The sequence below is a fragment of the Porites lutea genome, chromosome 7, assembly GCF_958299795.1.
Source record: "Porites lutea chromosome 7, jaPorLute2.1, whole genome shotgun sequence".
Taxonomy (NCBI): Eukaryota; Metazoa; Cnidaria; class Anthozoa; order Scleractinia; family Poritidae; genus Porites; species Porites lutea.
This window is the reverse complement of record NC_133207.1, coordinates 30,826,803-30,854,178: the sequence shown is the minus strand read 5'-3', so window position 1 is coordinate 30,854,178 and position 27,376 is coordinate 30,826,803. Positions and strand designations below refer to the sequence as shown.

Sequence of the window (27,376 nt, the reverse complement as noted above, 5' to 3'; positions counted from 1 at the left end):
CCAGTTAGCTCCACTCAAGTTTAGTTTTTGGTCTTTCTCTCTTTGTCTTTTTCCCCTAGCTGTGTGCCCAGACTGCAGTCACTGTTTAACCCACAGTTAGCATAGTGTCTGTAGTAATACAATTTAATGTGTCAGTCGAATGTCAGGGGTAATCACTGTTATTAACAGGTCGCCATGGATGGGTGTCATGTCACCAGGCCTTCCTGTTTAGCTTTGTAAATCCAAGTGGCCTAGCACCAACCAAACTTTCGCCTATCTGTGGGAAGGAAACCTCTGCAATGTTCCGTGATCCCAGCCATGGACCAGTGTTTGGTGGAATTGGGGACGACCTGAGCCTATCAGATGGTGCCCACTCAAATACTAATGAGAGCTATCTTGGCCGCACCTATCAGCTCCCACTAGGACAGCCGTACCAGTCGTTCTTCACAGGTGTTAATAAGTTCACTGTCACAGATTACGAGGTGTTTGGACTCCGTCAGTGACAACTACCAAACAGGTGAAATAGACTCTTATTGTTAAAATACTCCATGCTTTTTGATAACGTTATAAAATCAAGGAATTTAATGCCTCATTAGGAGTGCTAAGGTACTCAGGAGAAATAGGATCTTAAGTATTGTTCGGCTTTAATTTAAGAGAGGTGCAAAGTGGGGTCAAACCAGAGCCGTAAATGAACTTGTCTTAATTTTCTCAAATAGGACAAATATTTTCTTCACCTTGACTATATGGTCTCTCAGAGTGCGACTTTTTGCAATAAAAACCTCACCAATCTAGCGCTTATTTCGTTTACTGCTTCTTGAAAGCGTTGACCCTCTTTCTGAAGAAGAAATCTCGGGTTATTTGACCATGTCCGCTGACTACAGGCGCTGTGTTTAGTTGTCGTTGTTAAATTGTAAAAGAAATATAACATAACGTGTGTCATTCCGAGATGCTCTAAAAAGAATCTTATTATCCGCCTTTCGTTTGGCTTTGTAACCGAGTGAGTCCAAAGCCTATGTTAGACCATTAACAGCATTTCTAGTCATAGGCACGGCAAAGTAATTCATCTGGTTTGAGAGAAATTTGAATTTGCCCGGCTTTGGTTCCCACTCTGTCCGTAGTGACTGGCCTCAAAAACGCGCATCATTTTGTTACTGATTTGTCTTGTATGTGTTTCCTACCAGGCCAGTACAAAAGAAATGGTAAAAAACTCCAGGGCAATTAATATTTCAATTAGCAAAACTTTTCCTCAGTTTCTGATACACTTAACTCTCGCTTCACACACACACACACCTCGAATAAACTCACTATTAAGCACACTTACTCACGGGTCTGAGAGTGTGCGCAATATAAAGGCGGGGAGTTGACTATATGGGCATTGAGTAAGTCAGAACAAAACTTGGACACTAAGCTGTATAAGTACGTGGTGGTAAAGAATTGCAATTTAATAGTACAGTGGAACCCCGTTAATACCGTCACCAAATGGGCCAAAACAATTTGACCGTATTAACGGTGTGGCCGTTGTAATAAGTTTTTTTTTTACAAGAAAATGTATGGTGGTTTTTGCCAGGTGGCCAAAAAAAGGTGACCGTAGTAACGAGGTGACCGTATTACCAAGGTGGCCGTTTCACCGCACATAAGATTTACCAAAATATCTTATAAATATATCCTATATGCTCCGTTTCAGACATGATGCCATTCTTCCTGTAAATGGATGTAATACAGTGTTCTTCATTAACATCACACAAAGTCTGTTTAAAAGTTAATCTACACATACTCGCTACAAGGTTGGTAGGGGCTTCTTTGACTTTCTAAATATTTGTCTTCTTCTTTGTTGCAGTTGAACTGCAGTACATCAGTGTACATGAGCACCAAAGCAACAGTGGATTACATATAAGAGTCACTATCGATATTTTCTTTTACAGGCACACGTTGCCTTTGGTTGTTAGTATGATGACGATCTAGACTGAATAAGTGAGATCCAGTGTTTTCTTAGGATTTCGAACAGATCATATGATAATCTAGTCTCGTGAGTCAATAGTACCTGTATGATCTAGTATCTACCTTAAGCACAGCCTAAGATTGGGATTTCAGCCTTCAGATATGGAAGTCAGTCCGTTCTTAATTATATCATGATAATTGAATTTTTTTTTTGTTCTAGGGTATGTATACCTTATTCAAAAATCTTAATTTAACGCGGGAACCTCAATAAAGGCAAGAAGTTGAAAATGAACCACTCAGGAGCATGCTATTTGGGCGTTGCCCATAAGTTGCAATAGGCACGCAATACGTGCAAACGTAAACAAGTCAAGCGACGCGACTGTCTGCCGCGCGATGTGTTACGACACAGCATTTATTCTCGTTACAATACGTCCCACAGCTAACGCACGGCAAACAAATCGGCAATAGAAATAATTGTCCTCCCAGCACACGGCGTGAATATCTTTACTTCGGACCATAGGTACGGGTCATTACCCATTTTTATTGTACAGACTATTTATTGCCAGTAATGGCTTATTGCCAAGAGTTTGACAATATTGTTGCCCTCAGTTGTCGAGAAATCAAAATACTGTTCCTCAGTCTATACACTAAACTCTCTCCTCTCGAACACCTAAAATAGTTTCAGACATGATGTCATTCTTCCCTTACCCTCCTGGTTACCAGATTCTGCGGGAATCTTCGAAGTCGGCCGAAGGTCGAAGCCACCAGTGGCGAAGCTTTTCCCGCACGTCACCATAAAGATTTGACAAAGACCGGAAACCATGCAAGCAAAGTCTCTGGCACCCAGGGTATTCTTCCTTGAAATGGATAATACTACAGTGTCCTTCATTAATAACCTCATAAAATCTGTTAAAATTTGCTTCAAGGTAGTATGCTTACTCGCTACAAGGTAGGTACGATAGATCATAATAGGTCCTATTATAATCTCTTGGTTGGTAACGTCTTTTTTGAAGCTATGTTTTCACTATTCCGGATAGCTTTTCGTGGGTGGTATGGTATAAAAAGCAAATGGCCCGGGGCGGCTGAAGTCGTTCACATTGACATTGAACATCGTGCTGGCGCGATTGGCCGAGAGGGTTTGGTGAACTAAATCCCAGTCCTCGGGCTTTCCACAAGTTGCTTGAAAAATTCCTAAGAAGTTTCCCGCAATTTCTCAAAAAATTTGCGCAAAAGTTGCCCAAAAAAACCGAAAACTTTTTTTGCTGCTCTCTTCCTTTATTTAGTCTGATGCAAAAATACGTAAATTTTACAAGATTTCTAAGCATTTTTGTACAATTTTGCAGCGTAATCAGGAGCCCATAACCCACAATTAAAACCAAAAAATGTATGAGCTAAACGACTACGCATCAATATTGAAATTAATCTTGTAAAAATTCTAGTATGAGCCAATAAAATTGATGTCAGAATGACCTTCTTCACCTCACCTGAGACACTTGTGTCAGTCGAATGGGAATCTTCGTCCGCCATTTTAAATTTTCTTCAAAAACAACCGCTGACTTAGCAGCCTGGCTGCATGCATTTCGCGCTCATGAATCTGCCCCAGCGGGGTGCGGGGAGGGGAGGATCTGGCCGTCCTTTTTCGCAGGAAATTCATAAATTGTCTACTAAAACATTGTGAAATATGGAACTTGTGGAAAGCCCTACCCAGTCCTCACTCCTGAATACTTTCTTCCGTCTCAGTGGGTTCCAGTCCTCGGTCCTACTTATTTACTTCCGCGACGGGCCGAATAGCTCATCACACTGCACCAAAGTATGGCACAAAACCTATCCGTAATGTGACGCTCCACTTTCTAGATTGGCGCGTCGCAGCTTCGCGCCGTCATATAAATCGCGCCGCCACAACCGTTCTTGTGTGTGAACCATTTGATGAAGGTTAAGACATGCCCAGATCGCCTCAATAAGACACAAGGACACAAAATATAGCATAAGTGGGTTTATCTAATTTCTCCTCTCCTTAAAAAAGGCGAATAATCTCGATTTTCCCTTCTTCCATATGGTTGTTATTAAAAGAGTCCTTATTTTACGTCAGTAGCTGGGAATGGTTATCATCTGACTGACAAACCTGAGGCCGAAGGTCTGCTCATTTTACCCCTCCCCCTCCATCATTGCTCCTTCTTACGAGTATTTACTTACTCACTTAGGGCTTAACATTTTCTACTCATGTTTTGGGCGAACGTTTATTGCCTGTGGGTTTTCGTTTTGCACAATAAACCCGGCAAAAGTGTCGGACGATATGATTCTAACATATATCAGGGGCACCCAATGGATCTGTTCCTAAAAATATCTGTTCTTCAGGCACATTTTTGCTGGCTGGGAGATGTGGAAGAAATAATAGTCCTTGGAAGGAAAGTGTTGGTGGGAAAAAGATAATTCAGGGTGTGAGAGGGGATTTGAAGTCTAAAATAGCTGCTACGGGTTACTTGTGTGGGTTACTTACCACCCAAGATCTGAATTGTGCCCTATGAAACTTCCCAGTAAGTTGGGTTGGAGGTTGTAAGTTTGCTGGCTGGGAACTCTTCCATCAGTCTTGCTGGGAGTGAGGAACAGATAATTTTTTTCCAGCAATCTCCCAAAATGCTTAAAATAGTCTCAGAAAACTTTATTCACGCTTTGTTGTTGTTTTGAGGTCTTTTTATCAAAATTTCCCGTTGGGTGCCCCCGATATATCTACACTATTCAACGGTAAATTTGTGATTGACATCCCGACTTTCGCCCCAGTCTGAAGTACTTGAAGCCGCGTTGAGGTAATCAGTGTTTTGGGTGTCCCTACAGGGGATGCCCTAGCCTGTGAACAGGCCTGTTCACAGGCCCGGAGGGGGGCACTTGGGTTTTTTTTGGGTGGGTATGTGCCGCCCGGGACTCCAAATTGCCACCCCGTTCTAGAAAAAATTTCCCCTAAAATTGATACCCCGTTCTAAATGGGCCAGTTTTTTATACCCCGTTCTAGAATTCGCCCTAAAACTGATACCCCGTTATAGAAATGGGCCAATTTTTTATACTCCGTTCTACGGTGCAACAAGAGTACAACGGTTTGCTTGTTAACGCATTGAACCGTATTTTTAAAAGCAATCTGTCCTTGAATACTTTCAAATGGCTGCTTACAGAAGTGGAGCTTTCGTGCGTTCGAAATATTACACCCCGTTCTAGAAAACGCCTCTGAAATGGATACCCCGTTCTAAATCAGGAGCTTCAAAATCACGACCCCTTTGGGCGGCACATACCCGTATAGGTATTAATGTATGGGAGTACCCCCCCCCCCCCCGGGTTCACAGGCTAGGGATGCCCATGTCACTAGGGTTTTGGGAATGGAGGATGCCCAAAACGCGGGGATGCCCATATGACTGTGACATCGCGTTAAACAATAAACGTCTCGTCCCAGTCCCTTACTGTAAACATGACGTGGTTTGCAATCGCGCTAGCTGAGATAAGCTGATGAGAACTAGACGGATTTTAAGAGAAAAAGCAGTCTACGCTCTACCTAACCGACAACACTAGAGATGAGTTAAAAAAACAACTAACTACTGGGTCTTACGGAAAACACCGGTATTGGTATTTTTGAGACCCTAAATTTACGAATTTTATGGGGGAGCATGCCCCCAGACCCCCTAGGTTGGGCCGCCTTCGGCGCTTCAACTTTACTTTCCCGCGTGCGTACACCTCAGTCAAAATCTTACGCTACGCCCCTGACAGGGTGTAATAAGGGTGGCAACCTCTGTGAAAAGGGGAAAGGCAGCTTGTGGCATTGGTTTATTGCTTCTTGAGTTATAAGAAATAAAGTTGGAAAAGATGTTTTGAAAAATAATCGGAAATTAGAAACAAGACATCCTAAGTAAAATTCTTGGGTTTTAAAGTTCTGAGTACACGCATATTTTAAGAACTCCAAAGATCGGGTATGGAACCTGATTAATTTGGTATGTGCGCTCTAGTTTTTCACCCATGAAATTCTAAGTTAACAAAGAAACGTCGACTGTAATATTATTCTGGGTAAGATTCGATCGTGATTTTATAATTTACCTTGTGGTCCAATTTGGAGAAACGGGCGCTCCCAGATAGACTTCTAGAAATCAGGAGTTATTGATCCACTATCACTGTACTACACTGTACTACCTACCGCACAAGGGCAAAACGCCAAGATTACTAAGGAGGGGTCCGGTAGCTGAGAGATCTTTTGTGTAACGGAATTTCTTTTTTTCCTTTTCCCCTTTTTCCCGTCGACATCTTTTGCCTCAACGGGATCGGAAGCCTCAAGGTGGGCCTAGATATCAATTATTTTTTTCTCAGTGACAAATTGGCTTGCAAGACATTTCAGTTGACATTCTGGAATCACCCCTCCCCTCCCGGAGAAGCAAAATGATTATTCGCTGGTTTCACTTCCTATCCAAAGGACCGGACCAAAGGATACGTCACCAAATGGTTAATAACCAGCTCGCTCTCTTGTCTTTTTAATTCATTGAACTAGGAAACATGAGCAATCAAAAACCTGAACACCAACATGAAAATCAAGCCTTGACAGACGCTGAAAATCGCATTAGAGAAGCGTGTGAAATCCTAAAGCGAGAAACAAATAGACTTCGCCAGGAGCAAGAATCCATCGATGCGATGTCGAAGAAACTAGACCAGGTTCACTTTACATCCACTGTTAAACTCAACGTTGGTGGTCAGCACTTCACCACAAGTGTGCAGACACTGAGAAAAGATCCCAACTCGATGCTTGCCGCCATGTTTTCTGGTAAATTTGAGATGAAGCCCTCTGAAGATGGTTCTTTCTTTATCGACCGAGATGGAACTTACTTCCGGTTTATACTAAATTATCTTCGTAACGGAGAACTTATCTTGCCAGATGGTGCTACGTTCCTCAAGGAACTCGAAGCAGAAGCTAAGTTTTACCAACTTCAAGGGATACTGAATGATCTGAAGCCTAAAGAACCGAAAGGGTTCGAGGAGTCGGTGATACTGACGAACGAAGAGCATCGAAGAGTCTTGAGAAGTTGGTTACCTGAGGCTATGAAAGGCGATTGGCGTTTGCTGTTCCGAGCTTCACGAGATGGCTTTGCCTCTTCAGAGTTTCATTCAAAGTGCGACAACAAAGGACCTACAATTACCGTTGCAAAAAGTGGAGGAAACATTTTTGGAGGCTTCACCGAGAAGGCTTGGGCAAGTAAGATAAATTGACATGATTCTAAAATACAAACAAGACGCTTTGGGAGTGTATATTTGGGCTTTGATGTACTACGCTGTGTGAAGTTTTTTTATGTGCGTCAGAGATGTGTGAGTAGTGCAGTAGCGCTGTATATTTAGGGGTTGGTTGAGATGCATGAAGTGGAAGGCGTGGAGTTATATTAGACGTTAATTGGTAAGATTATGGCTGCTGTAGTTTGTTAATCAGTGAAACTTGTTTCTTGTAGATTTTAATATGAAGTAACAACAAATAATTATTTTGGGAGGTAAAAGTGATTTTAGGTGTTGCAGTGAGGTAGTTGTGGAAGTGCTAATTTGGTTTTGAAGGAATAGTGTAGTTTCAGAGTGATGAAATGGAGTGCTGGTGGTTCGCTCTTTTAATAATATTTGTATGGAGAAAACATGGATAAGGCCAAAACTTTAGCTCTCGACTCGCTTCGCTCGCCAATTTTTTCACCTTTTTCCCCAATGCGGAGCCTGGTCCCAGGCTTACTCTCTGTAACGTTTGTTATGTATTTTGACGGGCGAAATAAAGAAAATTTATTTATTTATTTATTAAAACCGCAACAAAAAGATTTAAAATCCATTTCGAATTAGAATATTACACTTTCTTTCTTATTCATTTGGAATTGAAATGACGAACACATTGATACACAACCTTAGTTCCATCGTAAACCATACCTGATTCCAGACCAAAATGGGCAAAATCTATACCCGTTTTCAGACCAAAACGGTGCAAAAACTCTACCCTTTGGGGACGGCACATACCTATATGACTTATATAAGGGAGTACCCCCCGGGAAATGACTGTTTAACCCATAATGGCTGAATATTCATATCAGGTTTAATGTTATTCACAGGTATCCCTAAATGGGTGTCATGTCACCATGCCTTCCTGTTTAGCTTTGTGAACCCAAGTGGTCTGGGACCAACCAAACTGTCGCTCATCTCAGGGAAGGAGTCAAATAGCATCTACTGTGATGGCCTCCATGGACCAGTTTTTGGCTCTGCGAATGACCTGTATATATCAAATGATGCAAACAAGAATACTGTAAGTTTAAGTAGACTCGGCAGCAACTATCAGTGCCCACCTGGACAGCAGAACACGTTCTTCACAGGTGCTAATAATTTCACTGTGACAGATTACGAGGTGTTTGGACTCCTCCAGTGATAACTACCAAGCAGGTGAGATTAACTCTTACAGCTAAAATACTCGATACTTTATCCAAACATTATAACATAAAGGTATTTGATGCCTCATTACGGGTGCTAGGCACTAGGTAGATCAGCTTTAAGTTAAGAGAAGTATAAACTGGGAGCAACTGTAATCAGAGCCGGAAATGTACTTGGCTTAATTTAGGTATCACTTAAAGGTTCTTAGAGAAATATTTCCTTCACCTTTACTATTTCCCAGAATGCGACCTTTTGTAGTAAAAACGTCGCAAATCTAGCGTTTATTCCTATTACTTCAGGAAAACGTTGACCCTCGTCGTGAAGACAATTTTCGGGACATGACTTTGTCACTACAGGCGCTGTGTTTTTGTTGTTGCCTTTTCAAAAAAGTTAAGATGAATGTGTTTGGTTTTGTGGCTCACGTACGGAATTCGAGACCTTTGTAATAGCATTTTTAAGAAGAAATGAAGTTGCCTTTTATTTCCACTCTGCCTGTAATGTGGCCTCAAAATAGGCGGATCATTTTGTCACTGAATTGTATGTCTTTCCTACAATCTGTATAAGGCCATGCAGTACAAAATAAGTGATAAAAAACTCTAGGGCAATTAATATTTAAATCATCAAAACTGTTCTTCAGTCTAAACACTAAACTCTCGCCTCACGAACACCTCAAATACGCTCACGATTCAGCACATTAAGGCTATGTTCACACCATACGGGGTAGCTGTTGCATCGCCACGAAAATCATACTAGATAGGGCTTCTGTTCAAACATAAGAACGGTTGAGGTGCGCGATTTCTGTGATGGTGAGAAGCTGTGCCGCGCTGATCTAGAAAGTGGAGCGTTGTAAAAGGCCTAAATGTAATAAACGACCCTAAATGTAAAAAAGTCCTAAATGTAATAACATTTTGTCCTAAATGTAATAAACTCTTAAGTTGCCAATAGGCCATTTTACAGTTATGGATGGAAGCGAGGTTGACGGTGACCTTGTTTTGATACAAACCTCCATGCTTTATTATGTAAATCAAATTATTCTTATGCTAACTAGTAGTTTCCAAGAACAATTTCCATAACAAAGCAAAGACGGTTTGTATCAAAACAAGGTCATCCTCAGCCTCACATTCACTCGAAGGCTAGGGTACTAAGTCCACAACTGTAAAATTGTCTATTACAGACTAGAATTAGTGTCGCCCTCAAACAAGCGCCGCATTTAAGGGGGGAGTTAATTAGTATTCGTGTAAATACGGTACTGAGTGGTATCACTATGGTATTAAGCACCGCTCTCAAATAAGCGCCGCATTTTTAGAGAAAAAGTTAATAAGCGCCGCGGCGCTAATTCGCGTAAATTCGGTACATTTCCTTACGCACTGTGAAACTTAACGGTTACAAATAGATAAATTGCTTGTAAATGACAAAGTAACAGTATGTTTCTAAAAAAGCAATATTTATTTTGAGACAGTTATGCAAACCCAAGACGAAGTCGAGGGTTTGCATAAGTGTCAAGAATCCGCCCAACCCCTCGAGTGTTTATATCAGGCTATGCAAACACAGGAAAAAAGTTTTCTATTGCTTTTATAAAATAACTTTTCCGAGAAAAAAGGAAAACTCTTTGTTTAGGTTACTGATTAAAAGAGAAATTCTTACCAGTCGCAAAGCCTGGTACACGGAGCTTAATGTACGTGTAATCAGTTCTTGTTTTGCAATAGAGATGCTTTCAAAAAAGGGTTTTTCTCGCTTAAAATGTCAGCTTAAGCGAAAAAAAATTGGCACAGCATGTTTGTAAAGATTTTCCAATTTTCATTCGACGAGGGAATGGGTAAATAAAGTAAATTTGTCGAGTTTTCAACTAAAAAACATTTTAAAATTTTTTCTTGTGTGATTAGCGCACGAAGAGCAAAACATCTTGACTCCACACATGTTTACATACTCTCATGCAAACACATCTCTCGGCCAATCAGGGCGCGCGCGTACTATCTTAGTTATTTATAAACTTTGTTATCAGCTGTATAGTAGTCTTTAGGGCCTGTTTTCATGGAGGTGGGGGACCCCATGCAGATAGGTGAGGTAACATGCCGTGGGTCACCCCACCTATCATGTAAACGGGATCAAATTAAAATAACAGATTATGTCGACAGGCGGGTTACCCAGCAAAGCCGGTTACCTCACCTACCTGGGGTCCCCCACCTCCATGTAAACAGGCCCTTATTAGAGAGATCCAACGTTGGAAAGCAACAGGATCTTCATCCACGGTTTTTGCAGTAAATTTCTTTAACAAAAATGAAGTATGCAAAACTTTAATAACTTTAATGTGCAATTTCTTCTTCAAAAATAATGATAAGTAAAAAAATGTTGGTGAAAAAATGAAAACGTAAAGTTGCTCCTTTGGTGAAAACAAATTTTAATAGGCTATTCTCCCACAGTCAAATTCTGTACTATGAATGTAGTCCTTTTTCACAGATAACCCTCTGTAAAGCTTTATTAAAGTAAAGTATTGTCTTAAATGCCGTTTTTGTTAAAACCCTAACCCTAACCCTAACACGCGACGCTCCTCCTCACAAACGGCTGCCGAGAATCGAACCACATTCCTTTCCCGCAGCGTTGCGTGACGACACTAAAAACGGCTGTGTAGCAGACTATGTCTAGGCCTACGACAAGTAAAGGAGAAACTTGATCACGTGGTACAAATTCGCGTTTGCCGTTTGACGTAAACGTGATGCTTAACCTCTCTAATATCTCACCTTTTGTACGTAATAGGAGTGAAAATCGTTGATATGAATCGGTTTATTTCAAAGAGCTACACAAAGACCAAGGATACATTTGACCGACAACATACAGAGCGGAGGCAGCTTTAGTGTCTACTGTTACTAGTGTACCCAGTTCTGGTTGTGGCTCGGACTGATGTAACTTACGGATCCTTGTCTTTTTCCATCGATTTATGGCCCAAGCGCGAAGAAACTCGGTCCGTAATTTACAGTACGGACCGAAAACCCGGCTAATAAGAGGTATACATTAGAATTTATCCAAAACAACCATGTGAAATTTGTGACCAACCTCGTCCCTAGGAAAAGGGAAAAGCCCTGGGGACGAGGTTGATTTATGACATCACTTGACGCCAGCATAAAAAGGTTCCCTTCATCTGGGGCCGAGTTGTTATGGCAACTATGACCACGTACTCGACTAGTCAGAGCAATAAATGTTCTTTTTGTCGAGTCTAAAACAAACCCCTTCAGTCGTCTTTAGCCTGCATGTGGTGACTCTTGCTAAAATGTTACGGAAAATCCGAATTCTCTTTTTGAGGTCATTGATTATTTCAGCCCGTACATGCACCAATTTAAAAGTTGTGAAATTAAGATGGAGCTTACTATTCGGACCGAGGTAGAAGTGCAGAGTTGTTGTGTTGCTTACTATTAAACCTATTTGAGAGTAATCTTTACCCATTTTTGGTCTCTGCCCCTTTCTTGCTCTTCCTATTTCGACTTAGAGGTCACACGAAATATTGGACGGGTAAATGGAATATCTGAAGTTAACGTTCTCAACAAGCTTTATGAGAAAAACGTTGTAAAAAAGGTTTTTTTAATGTTTCTTTTCTTTTCAGTCTTTCCTTTCTTTTTCACTTTTTTACAGTTTGACCACAGTGCAGCTGGAGACCTATTCATTCGCAAGAAAGAAGCAGTGTTTTAAGGAAGCTAAATACTTAAAAGAATTAATCGAGTTTTAGTAAGAACTAGATGATGACTGTTCTGTTCTGATAAAGTCACGATATCATTTCCTAAATAGTATTACCAGCGTTTAGCATGGAGTTCCTCTCGTATAATGCGGCAAACATTCAAAAGTGACCAAAACTTGTTAAAATGTTTTGCTAATGAAGGTCACTAAGAAGAATTTTGTTACCTGTGTGAGTAAGTGTAATATCATGCATGTTAGCATTCATTTCTTCAGCAGAAAAAGGTATTCCCGTGGAAATTGTAATTCGAGTGTCTTTTATAAACTATAGATAAAAAATAAAAATTGCAGTTCAGCACCTTCAGTTTTGTTTAAATAGTTTCCTTCAAGAAACTATAAAGGAGACAGAGAGGCCATCCCCCATATACACCCTATTCCATAGGTAATTCGTCTCGAGTTATTTTTAGAATCGGGATAAAGTTACCTCGCGCGAGGCGTGGATGTTTCGTGGAGGTTTCGCATGACCAAACGCCGTGCAAAACATGTCGGGCGAGATGCAATGAAAGCGTAAAAAGATCGAGAGCATTCCTGAATATTGAAGCGAAATGAGTCGGCGCTCACCTGGGAAAAAGGAGTCGCTGGACTCTTTGACAACCCGTGAAATCAGTTTAACTCGAAGTTGTCGTAACCTCATTGCTTTAATAAAATGAGAAATTTCGCCGGTCTATTGAAACCGGTCGTTTGTACAATTTAGGGAGTTTAAGATCCAACGACGCGGACGACAACTAGAACATCAAAAAAACAATAGGTTTAATTAGCCAAAAAACAACTTCTCACGTGCAACACACTTTTTTGTTCATTTCTTTCCGTTTTTGCACGACTACGACGTGAAAATACCTAATTTCGCGTTTTATGGAGGACGTAAATAAGCAACGACGAAATTTTATTTCTCTTTCTGAGCTTGAATATGGTCCCTTGAAATTCAGCTTTAGGAGGGTTCGCCTACAGTTGACAAAGTAGGTGGGTAGAAATAATCGCTATAAGTAATGGTAACAGGACTGAGTGGAGTCCAATTCGGTCTGTAATCATACGAGTGATTAACAAAATCGGACGACCGCGTAGCGGGAGTCCGATTTGCTTAATCACGAGGATGATTACAGACCGAATTGGACGACACGAAGTTCTGTTACCAATTAATCATAACTTTAACAAAATTTGTGATATATAGGGCTCTTTTTAAATCAAAACACTAGAAATTCCAAGATTTTTACGCTAGCAATGAAAAAAAAAAGCCATTTAAGCGCGCGCGTGATGGCGCGTACTGTCCAATTACTTAGGCATGACGCGTACTGTCCTATTAAACTGTCCTATTAAGGCTGAAATCAGGGCAGTTGAGAACCAATCAGATTTGAGAATTTTGGTATAGTTATGATTAAGACTGAAAAAAATAAACATCAAACCAGAAATTGCTCTCTTCAAATTGTAAATTATAAATGATCCTGAGAGAATATTCAGAGTGTTAAGGATTTCCCTACTCTACTGTTAGCTCTATACAAGAGAGGAAGGGCGATTCTTTTTTAATTTCGGTTTCGCTGACACAGCTTTCGCAGAAATCTCGCTGTAGTCGTTTTCGTCGACAAAAGGAATAGCAAAATCGCTCTCCGCGTCTTCCCCCATTTTGTTCTGCGTCATTTCGTGAAGGACGCGTGGCTCTCAGCGTGGGTCATCCACGCGGAACACATTCGCGCTATGTGATTGGCTGTTGTCTAATCCCCCTTGAGATCTGTGGTGTTAAAAATAACTCGAGACGAATTACCTATGGAATAGGGTGTATATGGGGGATGCCCTCTCTGTCCCCTTTATAGTCTCTTGTTTCCTTATATCAGCCGTTGCTAAGTGGCATCCAAGCACGTGACCAAGTTATGCAAAGGACTAATTCACAAACCCTTTTTTGTTTACTTAGGCTACATTCATTATGTATGGCACGGTGGGTGGGGAGGGGGTAGGAGATTTTTTTTTGGATGTGGTCTCAAACTTTTTTGAAGGGAAAAGGGGGGATGGTAAAAATTTCTTAAAGCAGGAAGAGGATGCCAATTTTTTAGATGCTATTGATTAAAAAAGATTAAATGTTTGTAACATTATTGATAAACCACTACACAAGTGAAGTTCCTTATTCTAGTGCAATAAAGGATATTTTTATAATAATAATAATAATAATAATAATAATAATAATTGTTATTATTATTATCATCATTATAAAAATATCCTTGCACTTGTGTAGTAACCAGCACTATCTACATAATCATTACCACCTTTACTTTTATCCTGCTTTTATCAATAACGTCACAATTTTTAATATTCTCTCATTATTATCATCATCATCATTATTATTATTATCATCATCAAAATTAACCCACCTTTCTCAGATTCAAAGCTTGTAAAGTGATTAAGTCTTCAGCTTCTATGTTCGCAAGATTTAAATCAACTTTCACAGCTTAGAGAAAATGTAAATGATCAGTAATATTTGGTATGTTGGCTCTGCAGTTCAACCTCGTTCCCAGGTTCTCTCTCCTACCCGTCCTGGTAACGAGGTTGTCCCTAGTTATGCTGCAATCAGGCCCGGGTTGCTCGAAGCATGGTTAGTGCTAACCAGCGTTAAATACCATGGAAACCTGTACATTTTGATACCTCTTAACCAACGGTTAGCGCTAACCAGGCTTCGAGCAACCGGCCCCAGGATGATATACTTCACTACAGCAGGGCTGCCACGGTCAGGGAAAAGTCAGGGAAAAAGGAAAATTTTTCAAGGTCAGGGAAAAGTCAGGGACTTAAAAAAAAAATCAGGAAAAATCTTTGATATTGTCAAAGTCAGTGAAAAGTCAGGGAATTCTGTTTTCCGGTGTGTAATCATAAGTGTTCCTCAAGAAATGCATTTTCTTTCGGAAAAGATGAAAAGTATGCTGTAAAGCAAGCAAAGCGATCAATTTGACACTCTACGCTTGACATATGTAGTAGTTATGGTCAGTGCAAGTGGTTTTCTTTCTGAATGCTTTCTTCCAAATTCCTGCTTGAAAATGAAGAGAAAAATATCGATGGCAGGTGGGGGGGGGGGGGGGGGGGGAAGAGACGAGGTCTAGGACCGAGAAACGATGCTCTCACAACTTGCAAAGCGGTTCAAAACCCATACTGGCCAGCGGTCTTTTTAAATGGCACGCCACGTTTCTTTTCCGCGCGAAAAAAAAAGGACAAAGCAGGAGGAATTCTTCGCGCTCGTGTCTTCAGTTAAATATTAATAATATAAGTTTTGTACTTCGTGAATAGTTAATTATGTGATGTCAGTATCAGTTGAAACGATATTTACTTTGGCGTGTATTATAAATTTTCGAAAATTTGGTTTCGACAAACGAAGAGAAACTGTTACGGAAACAACTGGAAGGGAATCCGATCGCGGCGATTTGACAGATTGGTCAGCAGGGGCACCCAACGAGAATATAGTTCAAAACCACATAAACATAGCATTGTTGAACGTACTTTAGTATTTAAACGGTAGATAAAGGCTTATTTTTATCCCCTAAAAATTTTTCATCTGTTCGGAATCCCTAGCTGAAAGTATAGTGATCCGAAAATTATAGGGATCAAAATTTACCTTTTCGAAAACTTCAGCCGAAAAAAAGGCTCCCGACAATTCTAGGTGACCTTTTTAGGGTAAAAATCCGTTAAAAATGGGCAATTATACCACTTTTTTGATGTTCGAAAATCCTAGGAGAGGCAGGCAAGCAAGAAATTTTACAGAAAATGATCCGAAAATTCTAGATCTCAAATCGTCTTCCGAACAGATAATTTTCCGAAAATTGTCGTTGGGTGCCCCTGATTGGTGGGCATGTAAACTTACATCTGTGAACAGTGTTGAATCATTGAAATTGCAAGTAAGAGTCGTTTCAGCTTCTTTCAAACTGTATAACATGCTTAAAACCCAAAGGGAGATCTGGTCCTTTTCAAAGGAGTCTTTGATCCTAAGAACATTGGTCAATTATTCGCTTCACTAATCAATCGACTTCCCCAAAACTGGTCTTTTTCCATTACTGGCGATGGAACAATACGCTTGTTTTTTTGTCCTGTGAGAGAAGGAAAACAAAATGTCAACGCGAGACAAATTCTTATTACTAGAACCGGTACTTTGAGTGTAGAATTACTTAATCGAAAGGTCCATTGGCATGAAGGACAAATTCAAGCAGGGGAATCATATGAACAACTTGTGGACAACATATTACGTGTCAGGCGTAAAGTTGAAATGAGTAAATATATGCTGCGGAATCTACGATGGGGAAATTCTAAGTTATGCGAAAGAAAGACTTTCCACTACCACTTGTAACTTCATTGTTGATTCTCAATGGGCAATCCCTCATCCCATAACCGGTAAAATTGTAAGGGAAACCGTGCGCTCTTCGTGATGACTTGACTCAGATGGTACAATTTGCTGTGCAAAATAACATTTTAAAGAAAGAATCACTTATGTACACATTCATGCAAGGTGCAGTAACCCAACTTAACTTAATGCGTAATCCGAGTAAAAAGCAGGGGAATAATGCTAAACCAAAGGGGATGCGTTGGGATGCACTGACTATTAAGTTTGCTGTGGCCTTAGCGGTGAAATCAATCAAGCAAAAGGTTATGAAGTGATAAGAAAGTGGTTACCTTTGCCTTCCTGGAGAATTGTTCAAGGATATAGACAAGCTGACATAGATGTCACACCCATAGACATGAACAATCTTAAACTCTGCTGGCAGGAAATAAACAACAAAGAAGTAATAATGGCAAAGTCGATTTTTGTTGCGTTAAGCTAAGGTGCCGATATCTCTACAAAGCGAGCCAGCCCGGCTCATGCAATCAGGCCCCTAGTTCTATAGCCAGATTAAACGCCCTCCCCCTTGACCTCGCCGATTTTTTAAAGCCTCCCCCCCCCCGAACAAGCACACAAAATTTCAAAAAAGACAAGTCATTAAAAGAAGTTGAAAAGCAACCACTCAAGATCTTGTTTGAAATAAAAAAACAATTTAAATTTTTGTTCAAATATACTTCAAATTCAACCAAATGCCGGGTCGAGACTAAGTTTAAAATAAACAAGGAGGCCTCTGAATTGGGAAATACGGAAGTCACTGTAATGGAAGTTTTAGGTTTATTAAAAGGGAAAATACCTCACTTCCGGTTGACTTGCGTTGCTCAAAAAAGTCTTTGCTTAAACTAGACACTTTGAATTCAATGTGTCTACTTTGTATATTTTTGCTGGTCAGGTCTTCTAATCCTACGTTCTGCGGCATATTCGTTTGCGGTCCTTTGCAGTTTAAATGTCAATTTTTTGCTTAATCTCCCTAACGTGCGCACCAACTCGTCCCCAGGCCTTTTGCTATAAAAAGGGGAGGGGCGGTGTAACAGTGATATGAGCATCCCTATTCCCGAAACCTCACTGATTTGGGCATCCCCTTCTTATGTTACCTTAGCGATTTGGGTTGGGGTTAGGGTTAAAGGAGATGCCTATATCAGTAGGGTTTTGGTAATGGGGATGCCCATATCACTGTGACAACGGGAAGGGAAAGGACATGGGGAAGAGGTTGGTGCGCGCAAAGGAAGGCAGAAAGGAGAAAACGGCTTCACATCTCCTTCCCATGGTCTCTTGCCCTTCGCCACCGCACCAGTCACTCGCGTTTCGCGCTCGCCTCTATGCCAAATAGGATGCGCCTGAAGAGGAGGCAGGCCATGGATAGTTATGATTAAGTTGTCAAGTTGACTGTAGCCTGCGTGGCTCTTGTGCACCCGGTATCTCCTTCCCCTCTCCTTTTAAACTCCTGACACGCAGGCTGAGCAGACTGTGAAAGCGGACAGTAAGAATTTGTATTAGATCCAAGAAATCCTTCCTCACCGTTTAACAAACAAAGATGACCCAACATGTAGATCCCACATGTTGTTACTGCTGATTGCGTGCACAGGCTTCTATTCAGAAGAAAGGGAAATGAAAGGAATGATTAAAGTAAGTTCTTTATTCACTGAAAAATTTTGTTGAGGTATCTTTATTTTTACTGCTCTTTGACACCCTTTTGATGTTCGTCTTAAACTTTGTTGTTTGAATGATAACGAGCTCAGCTGACTACACGCTTGAATACCGTAAACTGTCGCTTATAAGCCCTGGGCTTATATATCTTTTTAAGGGGTTTTAGGATCAGGGCTTATAATTGAAGGGTTTATCTCCGATAGGGCTTATAATCAGAATAGAAAAAGAAGTTCGAGACAAGCTGTGGCAGTGCTGATCGAAATTCCTTTGAATGAAATCTAGTTTTTAATCAAGCTTCAAAACGTCATAATAAATCGAATTCATTTTTGTTCAAATATACTTCAAATTCAACCAAACACCGGATCAAGACTAAGTTTAAAATAAACAAAGAGATCGTTTAATTGAGAAAATACGGAAATCACTTTAATGGAAAGAGATGAAAATTTGCAGCGGAAGAAACGGAAATCACAGCATATTCAATATCATAACCATCATGTGGTACCGGCTCAGTCTTATGTCTCGTACCCGGATGTTTCTCTTCTCTCTTAGGCAAAGACGTTTTAGAGTGACGCACGTCAACCGAAAGTAGACTTTTTGCATTCTTGAACAGTTGTTATGCCTAAATTTTCAGGGAAATCGTCTTTATAAGAGTAAATACACTTAGCAATACACGTTTAGTAGTGTCAGGGTATATTAAAAGGGAAATTGCCTCACTTCCGGTTGACGTGTGTTGCTCAAAACCGTCTTTGCTTAAGCTTCCTAATGTGTGCACCAATCTCGTCCCCAGGCCTTTTTGTTTAGAAAAGGGGAGGGGCGATGTCACAGTGATATGGGCATCCCCATTCCCAAAACCCTAGTGATATGGGCATCCCCTTCTCATACTACCTTAGCTATTTGGGTTAAGGTTAGGTTAAGGCTACAGGAGATGCCTATATCACTAGGGTTTTGGGAATGGGGATGCCCATACCACTGTGACAGCGGGAAGGGAAAGGACGTGGGAAAGAGGTTGGTGCGCGCAAAGGAAAGCAGGAAAGAGAGAAAGGGCTTCACCTCTCACATCTCCTTTCCATGGTCACTCGCGTTTCGCCCTCGCCTCTATGTGAAATAAGAAGAGCTTGAGGAGGAGGCAGGCCGTGGATTGTTATGATTAAGTTCAGCGTAGGAGGCAGGCCGTGGATAGTTATGATTAAGTTGTCAAGTCGACTGTAGCCTGCGTGACTCTCGCGCGCCCGGAACCCCCTTCCCCTCTCCTTTTAAACGCCTGCCACGCAGGCTAAGCAGAGTGCGAAAGCTGACAGTAAGAATTTGTTTTAGATCCGAGAGATCCTTCCTCGCCGTTTAACAAAAGCTAACAAACAAAGGTGACCCAGCATGTTGATCCCACATGTTGTTACTGCTGAGGGCGTGCACGCGCTTTTATTCAGAAGAAAGGGAGATGAAAGGAATGATGAAAGTAAGGTATTCATTCACTGATTCACAGAATAAACTGCATTGCTTCTTCTTAACGTCTAATACTTGCGATGAATATCTCGCTGTGCGAACACAAATCAGGTCAGTTGTGTTAAACATTCGCTAACCTGGATGCCAGAGACTTTTCATGCGCAGTTTCCAGTTTCGGTCAATTCTTTATATTGAGCGTTGCGCCTACATTAGTACATTGTTCTTGAACATATGGCTAACGCCTTCTCAAACTTCAAATATTCAGCGGCCAAACATGGCATGTTTGAACCCACAAAGAACCTATTTTCTCGTTACGTGTCCACGTTTTGATCCAAACGACGGTATCATAGCTCACGGGTTTGCGTGGACGTCGCTGAAAGAGACAGTTGTCGTTTACAATAGTATGACTTACTCGAGGTTGTTGGTAGTTTATATGCTGATGTAGTGAAGACCACAATGAGCAACTTTCGTCGAGTTGGAACTGCTTTCTCTGATGATTCCCGCAAGCCAGGACCGTTTTGCTCGTCGGCAGCTGCTCTGGCAAAATTTTTCCACGTAGAAATCTTTTGTCTCGTCGACAGAAGTAATACAAAGTTCGCTCGTCATGTTGCTTGCTTTGCGTGATCGGCAGTACCCGCAAGGTTTAAAATTACGTGACGGTATTCTAACCGACCAATAAGATGGCGTCCTTAAAATAACCAAGCAGTATGACACAGAACCAAGAATAGATTTCAAATAAGTTTCATGGGAATAGGGTCATGTATGGGTCTCTGTTGAACAATTACTACATATCAAGTAAGGCACGGCAATCATGGAAAACATGTTTTTTTGTATGAATTGAAAAATTTTAATATTTTTATATAGCAATAGTCAGTAAAAGTCAGCTGAAAAATGTAATGTAGGTTTTAAACTTTTTAAAATATTTCTTTACCCGATACAATTTTTAACCGCGCATAAATAAAGATTACCTTCCCTTACTGTACCTTCTCGTATAATTGAAATATTTAAAATATTTAAATAAAGTTGTTGTTTTTGTATTGGACAGTGTTTAGAGTAGAGATAGAGAAATTCAATTTTTTTTCTTGTTTAGTTTCGTATAGGTAATTGCATAAGGCCGAGTAAAATTTAACATTAATATCACTTGTGTTTTCAGAAGTTCCACGGAAATTTCTGCAACTTCTGAAAACACAAGTGATACTAATCCTTAATTATAGAGTTTGGAATTTTATTTTTTCACAACGATGCCATCTGGAACATTTACAGCAAGGCCTGCAATCAACGTTACGTCATGTCAATGCCTTTTCAAGGAAGCTTTTCACGTTGAGGGAATCCGGTTTGTAGTCACCGCTGTTTTCTTTTCGCAACTCGGCATAAAACTGCGAGAGCATTTGGTCAAGGGCCTCGCACTCATACTATTCTAGATTTTTATTCACGTTTCTCTCAGTCGTCCACTTTTTCAAAAACATTTCTCTAATACTCTGTGCTCTTCGTTGTGTTTTCGTTTTTGTTCAGTTCTGTTAAAAACTCTTCAATAGATTCATTGTCAACTTTCTCGAAACGAGTCGCCATTGTTGCAAAACTTTTTTGCGACACTTTTGCTTGCCAGCCGTTGCTAGGCGTTTTTTGAAAGTGATTTTCCCTCTGTGGAGCGACAATAACAAAATGGCCTTCTGTCTCGACCATAATTTTGCCCTCTATGTGATAAAGATTGAGAACAGACATCCTCTTGTCTAGATCTCACAAGCATCCTGGTACCGGATAATTCCAGGTCGTTGTTTGGTGAAAAGGAGGTGTATCATTCGGCAAAGCCTAAAATTAGGAGTATAGGTCCGAGCACAGAGCCTTGAGGCATGCCACATTTGAGCGAGCGAGACTGCGATTTTTTTCTCCATCGGTAAACACATATAGCGACAAACCTAATTAAAGGGTAATACTAGGATTTATCCCACGCCTTAAAGAAAGCCAATCAGAAAGCAAGAAAACCGTTGCATATTTTGCGGTGTAGGTTTCATGCCTACTAAGTTTGTCAACCAATCATAAATCTTCCATTTTTTTCATAGTCTTTGTAGCCCCTGATTTGCTGTTATTTACTGTCTATTCACCTTTGCATTTGGGTCGCATGTTTTATTCTTCATTGCTGATCCTGATCTACATGGAGCTCTGCCCTTTGCCAAATGGTCCTTACATTATTTAACAGTTACTACAGCAAAAGTTCAATTTCTCAGGCAAGGACGGCAATGAAATTTACTTAAAGATGTGATGCACGTACAGGGTTCTTTCTTTAATTAAACCTATTGGCGTATTGACGTTCCCGTTGCTGTCGCCGTCATCGTCGTTTTCTGTGTGCAGACCCACGGCCCTCGATCCCCGAATAAGTCATAAGAGAGGACTGGGCATAAGTCAGCGGAGCCCTTTGTCTCTTGGAATCATAAAAGGAAGCAACGTCTCACAATCTTACAATCACTTTGTGCGAAGTAGTTGTGTTCGTTTTCAACGTGTAGAATCCATCAGGAAAAAATCCTAAAACAATTTATATAGTTTAAAAACATCAAGCAGATCCTGAGAGGAAAGTAGAAATTACCCGCAGCCAGGAACCTTCGAATCCATGATGTCGCAAAATCAGGGTTATATTATCGAGGGCCGTATTCCTTCGATTGTGAGACTATATGTCGGAGGTAAACACTTTACCACAAGCCTGCAAACGCTAGCAACAGATCCCAACTCCATGTTAGCAGCCATGTTTTCTAGCAGGCATGAAGTACAGACTACTGAAGACGGTTCCTTCTTTATCGACCGAGACGGAACTTACTTCCGCTTTATATTAAATTATCTTCGTAGCGGAGAACTAATCTTGCCAGAGGGTGCTACGTTCCTCGCGGAGCTTGAAGCAGAAGCTAGGTTTTACCAAGTGCAAGGGCTACTGGATGAGTTGAAGACTATAAAAACATTGAAAGTGTTGGAGGAATCCGTGGTTTTGACAGACAGATATTTTCGAAATGTCTTGATAGACTGGATACCTAAGGAGTTTGTACTCGCAGGCGAATGGCGTCTGTTGTTCCGCGCTTCTCGAGATGGTTTCACTGCTTCAGCGTTTCATTCGACATGCGACAACAAAGGACCTACAATCACTGTTGTAAAAAGTGGTGCAAGCATTTTTGGAGGCTTCACTGAGAACGCTTGGACAGGTAAGATAAATTGATATGATTCTAAATACAAATTAGCTTTATCGAGTAACTCACTCCTAAAGAATGGTTGAGAACTTTAGTTCAAATTTTATGCATGTCGTATAGCCTGTGTGACAGGCATTTGAAAAAGAATGGAAAGAGGCGCAACTCTTCAAACGCGGCAAGCTCGGCTTTCTCGCTGGCTACACCCGCCTGCTGTCACGCTGGCTACACTCGTGTCCTATAACTTCTATGATCGTCGTTTTATGATACATTTGTCTATGCATTAATCACCCTTGTGAATTTCCTTTCTAATATTTTAATTATTACTTCCTCTTTATTCTGAAGGCTTACACACCGCCTGTAACTTCTTTACAGGTTGATTTAACTAATTTCTACGTTTCTCAGGGGAAAACTTTTTGGTAGAATTAAAAAAGATGTTGTCGATGTCCTCAGGCCGAAATTTCGTATTCTATGTAAAGGAGCTGGTCTGGTTCGTTATCTGCGTGGCCAACCGAGCTTAATATAGGTTCAGGATCAAAGACGTGGAATGGGGCAGAAAATGTTTGAATGATTTAGATTTAAAGAACTTTGAATTCTAAATGTGAAAATAACTGTTTAACATATGTAATGTGAATATATATATATGTCAGGTGTAATCACTGTTATTCATAGGTGGTGGTGAATGGGTGTCATGTCGCCATGCCTTCCTGTTCAGCTTTGTAAACCCAAGTGGCCTGGGACCGACCAAACTGTCGCTCATCACTGGGAAGGAAGGACATGGCATCTATTGTCATAGCAGTTATGGACCAGTGTTTCGCAGGACTTTTGCGTTTGGTTTTGGGTTTGGTCCTGAGCATGAGCTATGTATATCAGATAATGCAAACACAAATTCTAGTAGCAGCTCTCTCGGCAACACTTATCAGCTCCCACCAGGACAACAGAGTACGTTCATCACAGGTGCCCAAACTTTCACTGTCACAGATTACGAGGTGTTTGGACTCCGCCAGTGACAACTACCAAGCAAGTGAAATAAACTCTTCTAGTACCGCTTAAATACTCCATTATTTTTCCAAACGTCATAACATAAAGGTATTTAATGCCTCATTAGGGGTGCTAGGTACTCAGGAGCAATATGTTTATTTGATATTGTTCGGCTTTAATTTAAGAGAGGTGAAAAGTGGGGCCAAATCAGAGCCGTAAATGAACTTGGCTTAATTTTTTACAATAGGAGCCGATTTAAGTATCACTTAAAGGCTCTCAGAAAGATATATTTTCTTCACCTTGACTAGTCTCCCAGAGTGCGACTTTCTGTAGTGAAAACCTCACCAATCTAGCATCTATTCCTATTACTTCTTGAAAGCGTTGACCCTCTTTGTGAAAAGAAGACTCTCGGGACACTTGACCGTGTCACTACAGTTGCTGTGTTTTGCTGTCGTTGTTAAACTGAAAAAGAAAGATAAGATGAATGTGTCATCCCGAGATGCTCTAAAAAGAACCTTATTATCCGCTTTTCGTTTGGCTTTGTGACCGAATGACTCCAAAACCTATGTTAGGCCATCAATAGCATTTCATAGGCACGGCAAAGTAATTCATCTGGTTTACGGGAAATTAGAATTCGCCTTTGGTTTCCACTCCATTCGTAGTGTGGCCTCAAAAAGGCGCATCATTTCGTTACTGACTTGCCTTGTGTGTGTTTCCTACCAGCTGTACAAGGCCAGTGCAAAGGAAATGATAAAAAACTCCAGGACAATTAATATTTCAATTAGCAAAACTGTTCCTCAGTCTGGACACCTAACTCGCTTCACACATACACCTCAAATAAACGCACTATTAAGCGCATTTTTCACGGGTCTGATAGTGTGCACGATATTAAGGGGAGGTGGCTGTAACTGCATTGAGTAAGCCGGAACAGTACTTGTACGCTAAGCTGTATAAGTACATGGTAGTCAAGAATGGCAATTTAATCTTACATAACATTTACCGAATATCTTATGAAAACATCCTATATGCTCATCTCTGTTTCAGTTAGTTTCGGACATGATGCCATTCTTCCTGGAAATGGATATAAAACAGTGTCCTTCATTAACCTCATAAAGTCTGTTAAATTATGCTTAAAGCTTAATTTGCGCATTCTCGCTACAAGGTTGGTAGGGGCTTGTTTGACTTTTCTAAATATTTGTCTTCTTTTTTATTTCAGATGAACTGCAGTTCATCAATGTGCATGAGCACGAAAGTAGCAGAGGATTAAATATAAGACTGAGAGCCACTGTCACTATTTTCTTTACGGGCACATGGTGGCTTTGGTTGTTAGTATGATGACGATCTAGACTGAATAACTGAGATCCAGTTTGTTCTTAGAATTTAGAACTGATCATATGATAATCTAGTTTTGTAAGTCAATAGTTCCTGTATGATCAAGCATCTACCTAAAGCACAGCCAGAGATTGGGATTTTATTTCAAGTTCAGATATCGAAGCCGAGACCCATAGCAAACTGACTTTGTCAGTCCGTTCCTATATCATTATTGAAAATTTTGTTTCTAGGGTATGTATACCGTATTTTAAATTCTTAATTTAACGCTGGAAAAGGCAAGTCATTTAAAGAAGTTGAAAATGAACCACTCAGGATCTTGTTTGTTAATGGAAAGAGACGATGTAAAAAGTCAGATATCTATAATGACGATTTGCAGCAGAAGAAACGAAAATAAAAGATTATTCAATGTCATAATCGTGATGTCTCGTACCCAGATGTCTCTCTATTGATGACAATTGGGACCAGTTAAGCAAAGACGGTTTTGAGCGACGAACGTCAACCGGAAGTGGACTCTTTGCATTCTTGAACAGTTGTTATGACTAAACATTCAGGGGAATTGTCTTTATAAGACTAAAGGCACTTCTGTTCCTCAGGTCTTTTTGCTTGGAAAAGGGGAGGGACTGGAAGGTAAAAGGACTTGTGGAAAAGGTTGGTGCGCGAAAAGGAAAACGGATTTACCGGCTCCTTTTAATAATTCCATGATCCCTTAAGTTTCGTCACCAATCACTCGCGTTTCACCCTCGTCTCTATGCTAAATAGGACGCACCTGAGGAGGAAGCAGGGCCGGCAGGCCATGGATAGTTTTGATTTAAGTTGTCAAGTCGACTGTAGCCTGCGTGGCTCTCTCGCGCCCGGAATCCGCTTCCCCTCTCCTATTAAACGCCTGCCACATAGGCTAAGCTGACTGAAAGCCGAGAATTTGTTTTAGATCCAAGAAATCATTCCTCATCGTTTGACAAACAAAGGTGACCCAGAATGTTGACCCCATATGTTGTTACTGCTGAGGGTGTCTGAATGCCTGCACATGCTTTTTATTCAGAAGAAAGGGAGATGAAAGGAATGCTTAACGTAAGTTCTTTATTCTCTGAAAAATTTTGTTGAGGTCTCTTTATTGTAACTTGTACTGCTCTTTGACCCCTTTTTTGACGTCTGTCCTAAAGTTTCTTCTTTGAATGATAACGAGCTCATCTGATCAGACGCTTGAATATGTAAACTGTCGCTCCCTGGGCTTACATCTTTGTAAGGGGTTTTAGTATATTTTAGGAGGTCTTTTAATCGAAGGGGTTTATCTCCGAGAGATTCCGAGGGGGGTTTATAATCAGACTAGGAGAAAAAGCGTTTCGAAACAAGCTATTGCAGTGCTGATCGAAATACCTTTCGCATTTCAGTACTGGTTTTTAATCAAGCTTCAGAAAGTCATGATAAATCGAATTCATTCCAAAACATTTGAAGGGGGCTTATATCCCAGGGAGCTCACAATCGAATAGCGTAAAATTCCGAAAATAAGCCCTGGGGCTTACATGTTTTTCAAGGCGCTTTTTGAGGGGCTTATATTCGGTGGTTGAATTTACCGTTTTTGCTTTGTTTTACTTGGTATTTGAGCGCAATTTCCAAGTACAAGCCCCGGGGGGCTTATATTTGGAGGGAAGATTTAAGGAAGGGTTTTTTGTGCTACGAGTTTGGGAGGCTTATATTTGGAGGGGCTTATACATGGAGGGGCTTATTTTCGGAATTTTACGGTATATTTTTTGTTTACAGGCAGATAGGTCTGGAGCCACTAAATAGGCGTCGACAGTCAGTGTGCTCGTAAAAGTAGCATAATATGCTACTAGCAGTGCTCTTACATTTCTAGAATTATGCCAATAATTATGCTAGTTTTTGTAAATTTATAGCAGCCTGCAAAATGATGCAGTAGCGCAACCAGTCCTTGAAGGTAGCAACCAAGCCTTTGAATCTGTTAAATCCTTAATAAAACGCGAAAACTTCTCAAAACTGTTATGGAAATATTAGCTTTATTATCATTATTTTTCTCTTTATGGTGACAAAATGCTCATTATGCCGACCTTATGCTCGAAGCTCTGACTATGCCCAGAATTATGCCAACATAATTTATCTAACCCTCATGTTACCGTCAGGTTTGTCTTTCTATTCTAAGGGCACCCGGCATACGAGCAAAGGGACCGACCTTTCTCCTCCGCTACTTTTCTTGGAAGATCAGAGGGCCTCTGCTTGAAGGGTAAACGGGGTAAAGGGTACAAAGGATCATTTTTTTTTAAAATCAGAAATAGCAAAGTTTAAAATTAAGAGATCGAGAAGTATGTTGGCTACTTTGCACAAAAAACTTAAGATTCGTAAATAATGGGTGAGAAAAACGAAAACTCTTCGGAAAAATTCTATCATGACTCTGAGGCTTTCTGGT

The 27,376-nt window shown here is 40.6% G+C and overlaps 3 protein-coding genes and 1 pseudogene across 6 annotated transcripts in view; 3 read left to right on the top strand and 1 right to left on the bottom strand.

Annotated features, from left to right (window-relative positions):
* Positions 1–1,937, top strand: part of LOC140943354 (BTB/POZ domain-containing protein KCTD21-like) — a 4,310-nt pseudogene extending 2,373 nt beyond the window's left edge.
* The window catches only part of LOC140942536 (uncharacterized), a 136,293-nt gene that overhangs the window by 101,200 nt on the left and 7,717 nt on the right, over positions 1–27,376 (bottom strand). The window lies entirely within an intron of this gene.
* On the top strand, positions 6,386–8,340 carry LOC140942753 (uncharacterized). Its single transcript, XM_073391743.1, has 2 exons — positions 6,386–7,135; positions 8,016–8,340. The coding sequence occupies exons 1-2, from the start codon at positions 6,442–6,444 to the stop codon at positions 8,324–8,326; spliced, it is 1,005 nt and encodes a 334-aa protein (XP_073247844.1). The 5' UTR covers positions 6,386–6,441; the 3' UTR covers positions 8,327–8,340.
* On the top strand, positions 21,903–26,552 carry LOC140942756 (uncharacterized). 3 transcript variants are annotated; one of them, XR_012166567.1, is made up of 3 exons: positions 21,903–22,662; positions 23,317–23,733; positions 24,842–26,552. XR_012166567.1 is itself a non-coding variant. In XM_073391746.1 (3 exons), exons 1-2 carry the CDS (start codon positions 22,083–22,085, stop codon positions 23,652–23,654), a joined length of 918 nt encoding a protein of 305 aa, XP_073247847.1. In that variant the 5' UTR covers positions 21,903–22,082; the 3' UTR covers positions 23,655–23,664; positions 24,842–26,552. The 3 variants fall into 3 exon arrangements, 2 of the variants coding, with proteins under 2 accessions (XP_073247847.1, XP_073247846.1); XM_073391746.1 differs by having other exon boundaries at positions 23,317–23,664; XM_073391745.1 differs by having other exon boundaries at positions 23,317–23,686.

Coding starts and splice junctions, on each gene's coding strand:
- LOC140942753 (XM_073391743.1), top strand. CDS start 6,442: ATGAGCAATCAAAAACCTGAACACCAACATGAAAATCAAGCCTTGACA. Junction 7,136..8,015: donor CACCGAGAAGGCTTGGGCAA/GTAAGATAAATT, acceptor TGTTATTCACAG/GTATCCCTAAATGGGTGTCA.
- LOC140942756 (XM_073391746.1), top strand. CDS start 22,083: ATGATGTCGCAAAATCAGGGTTATATTATCGAGGGCCGTATTCCTTCG. Junction 22,663..23,316: donor CACTGAGAACGCTTGGACAG/GTAAGATAAATT, acceptor TGTTATTCATAG/GTGGTGGTGAATGGGTGTCA.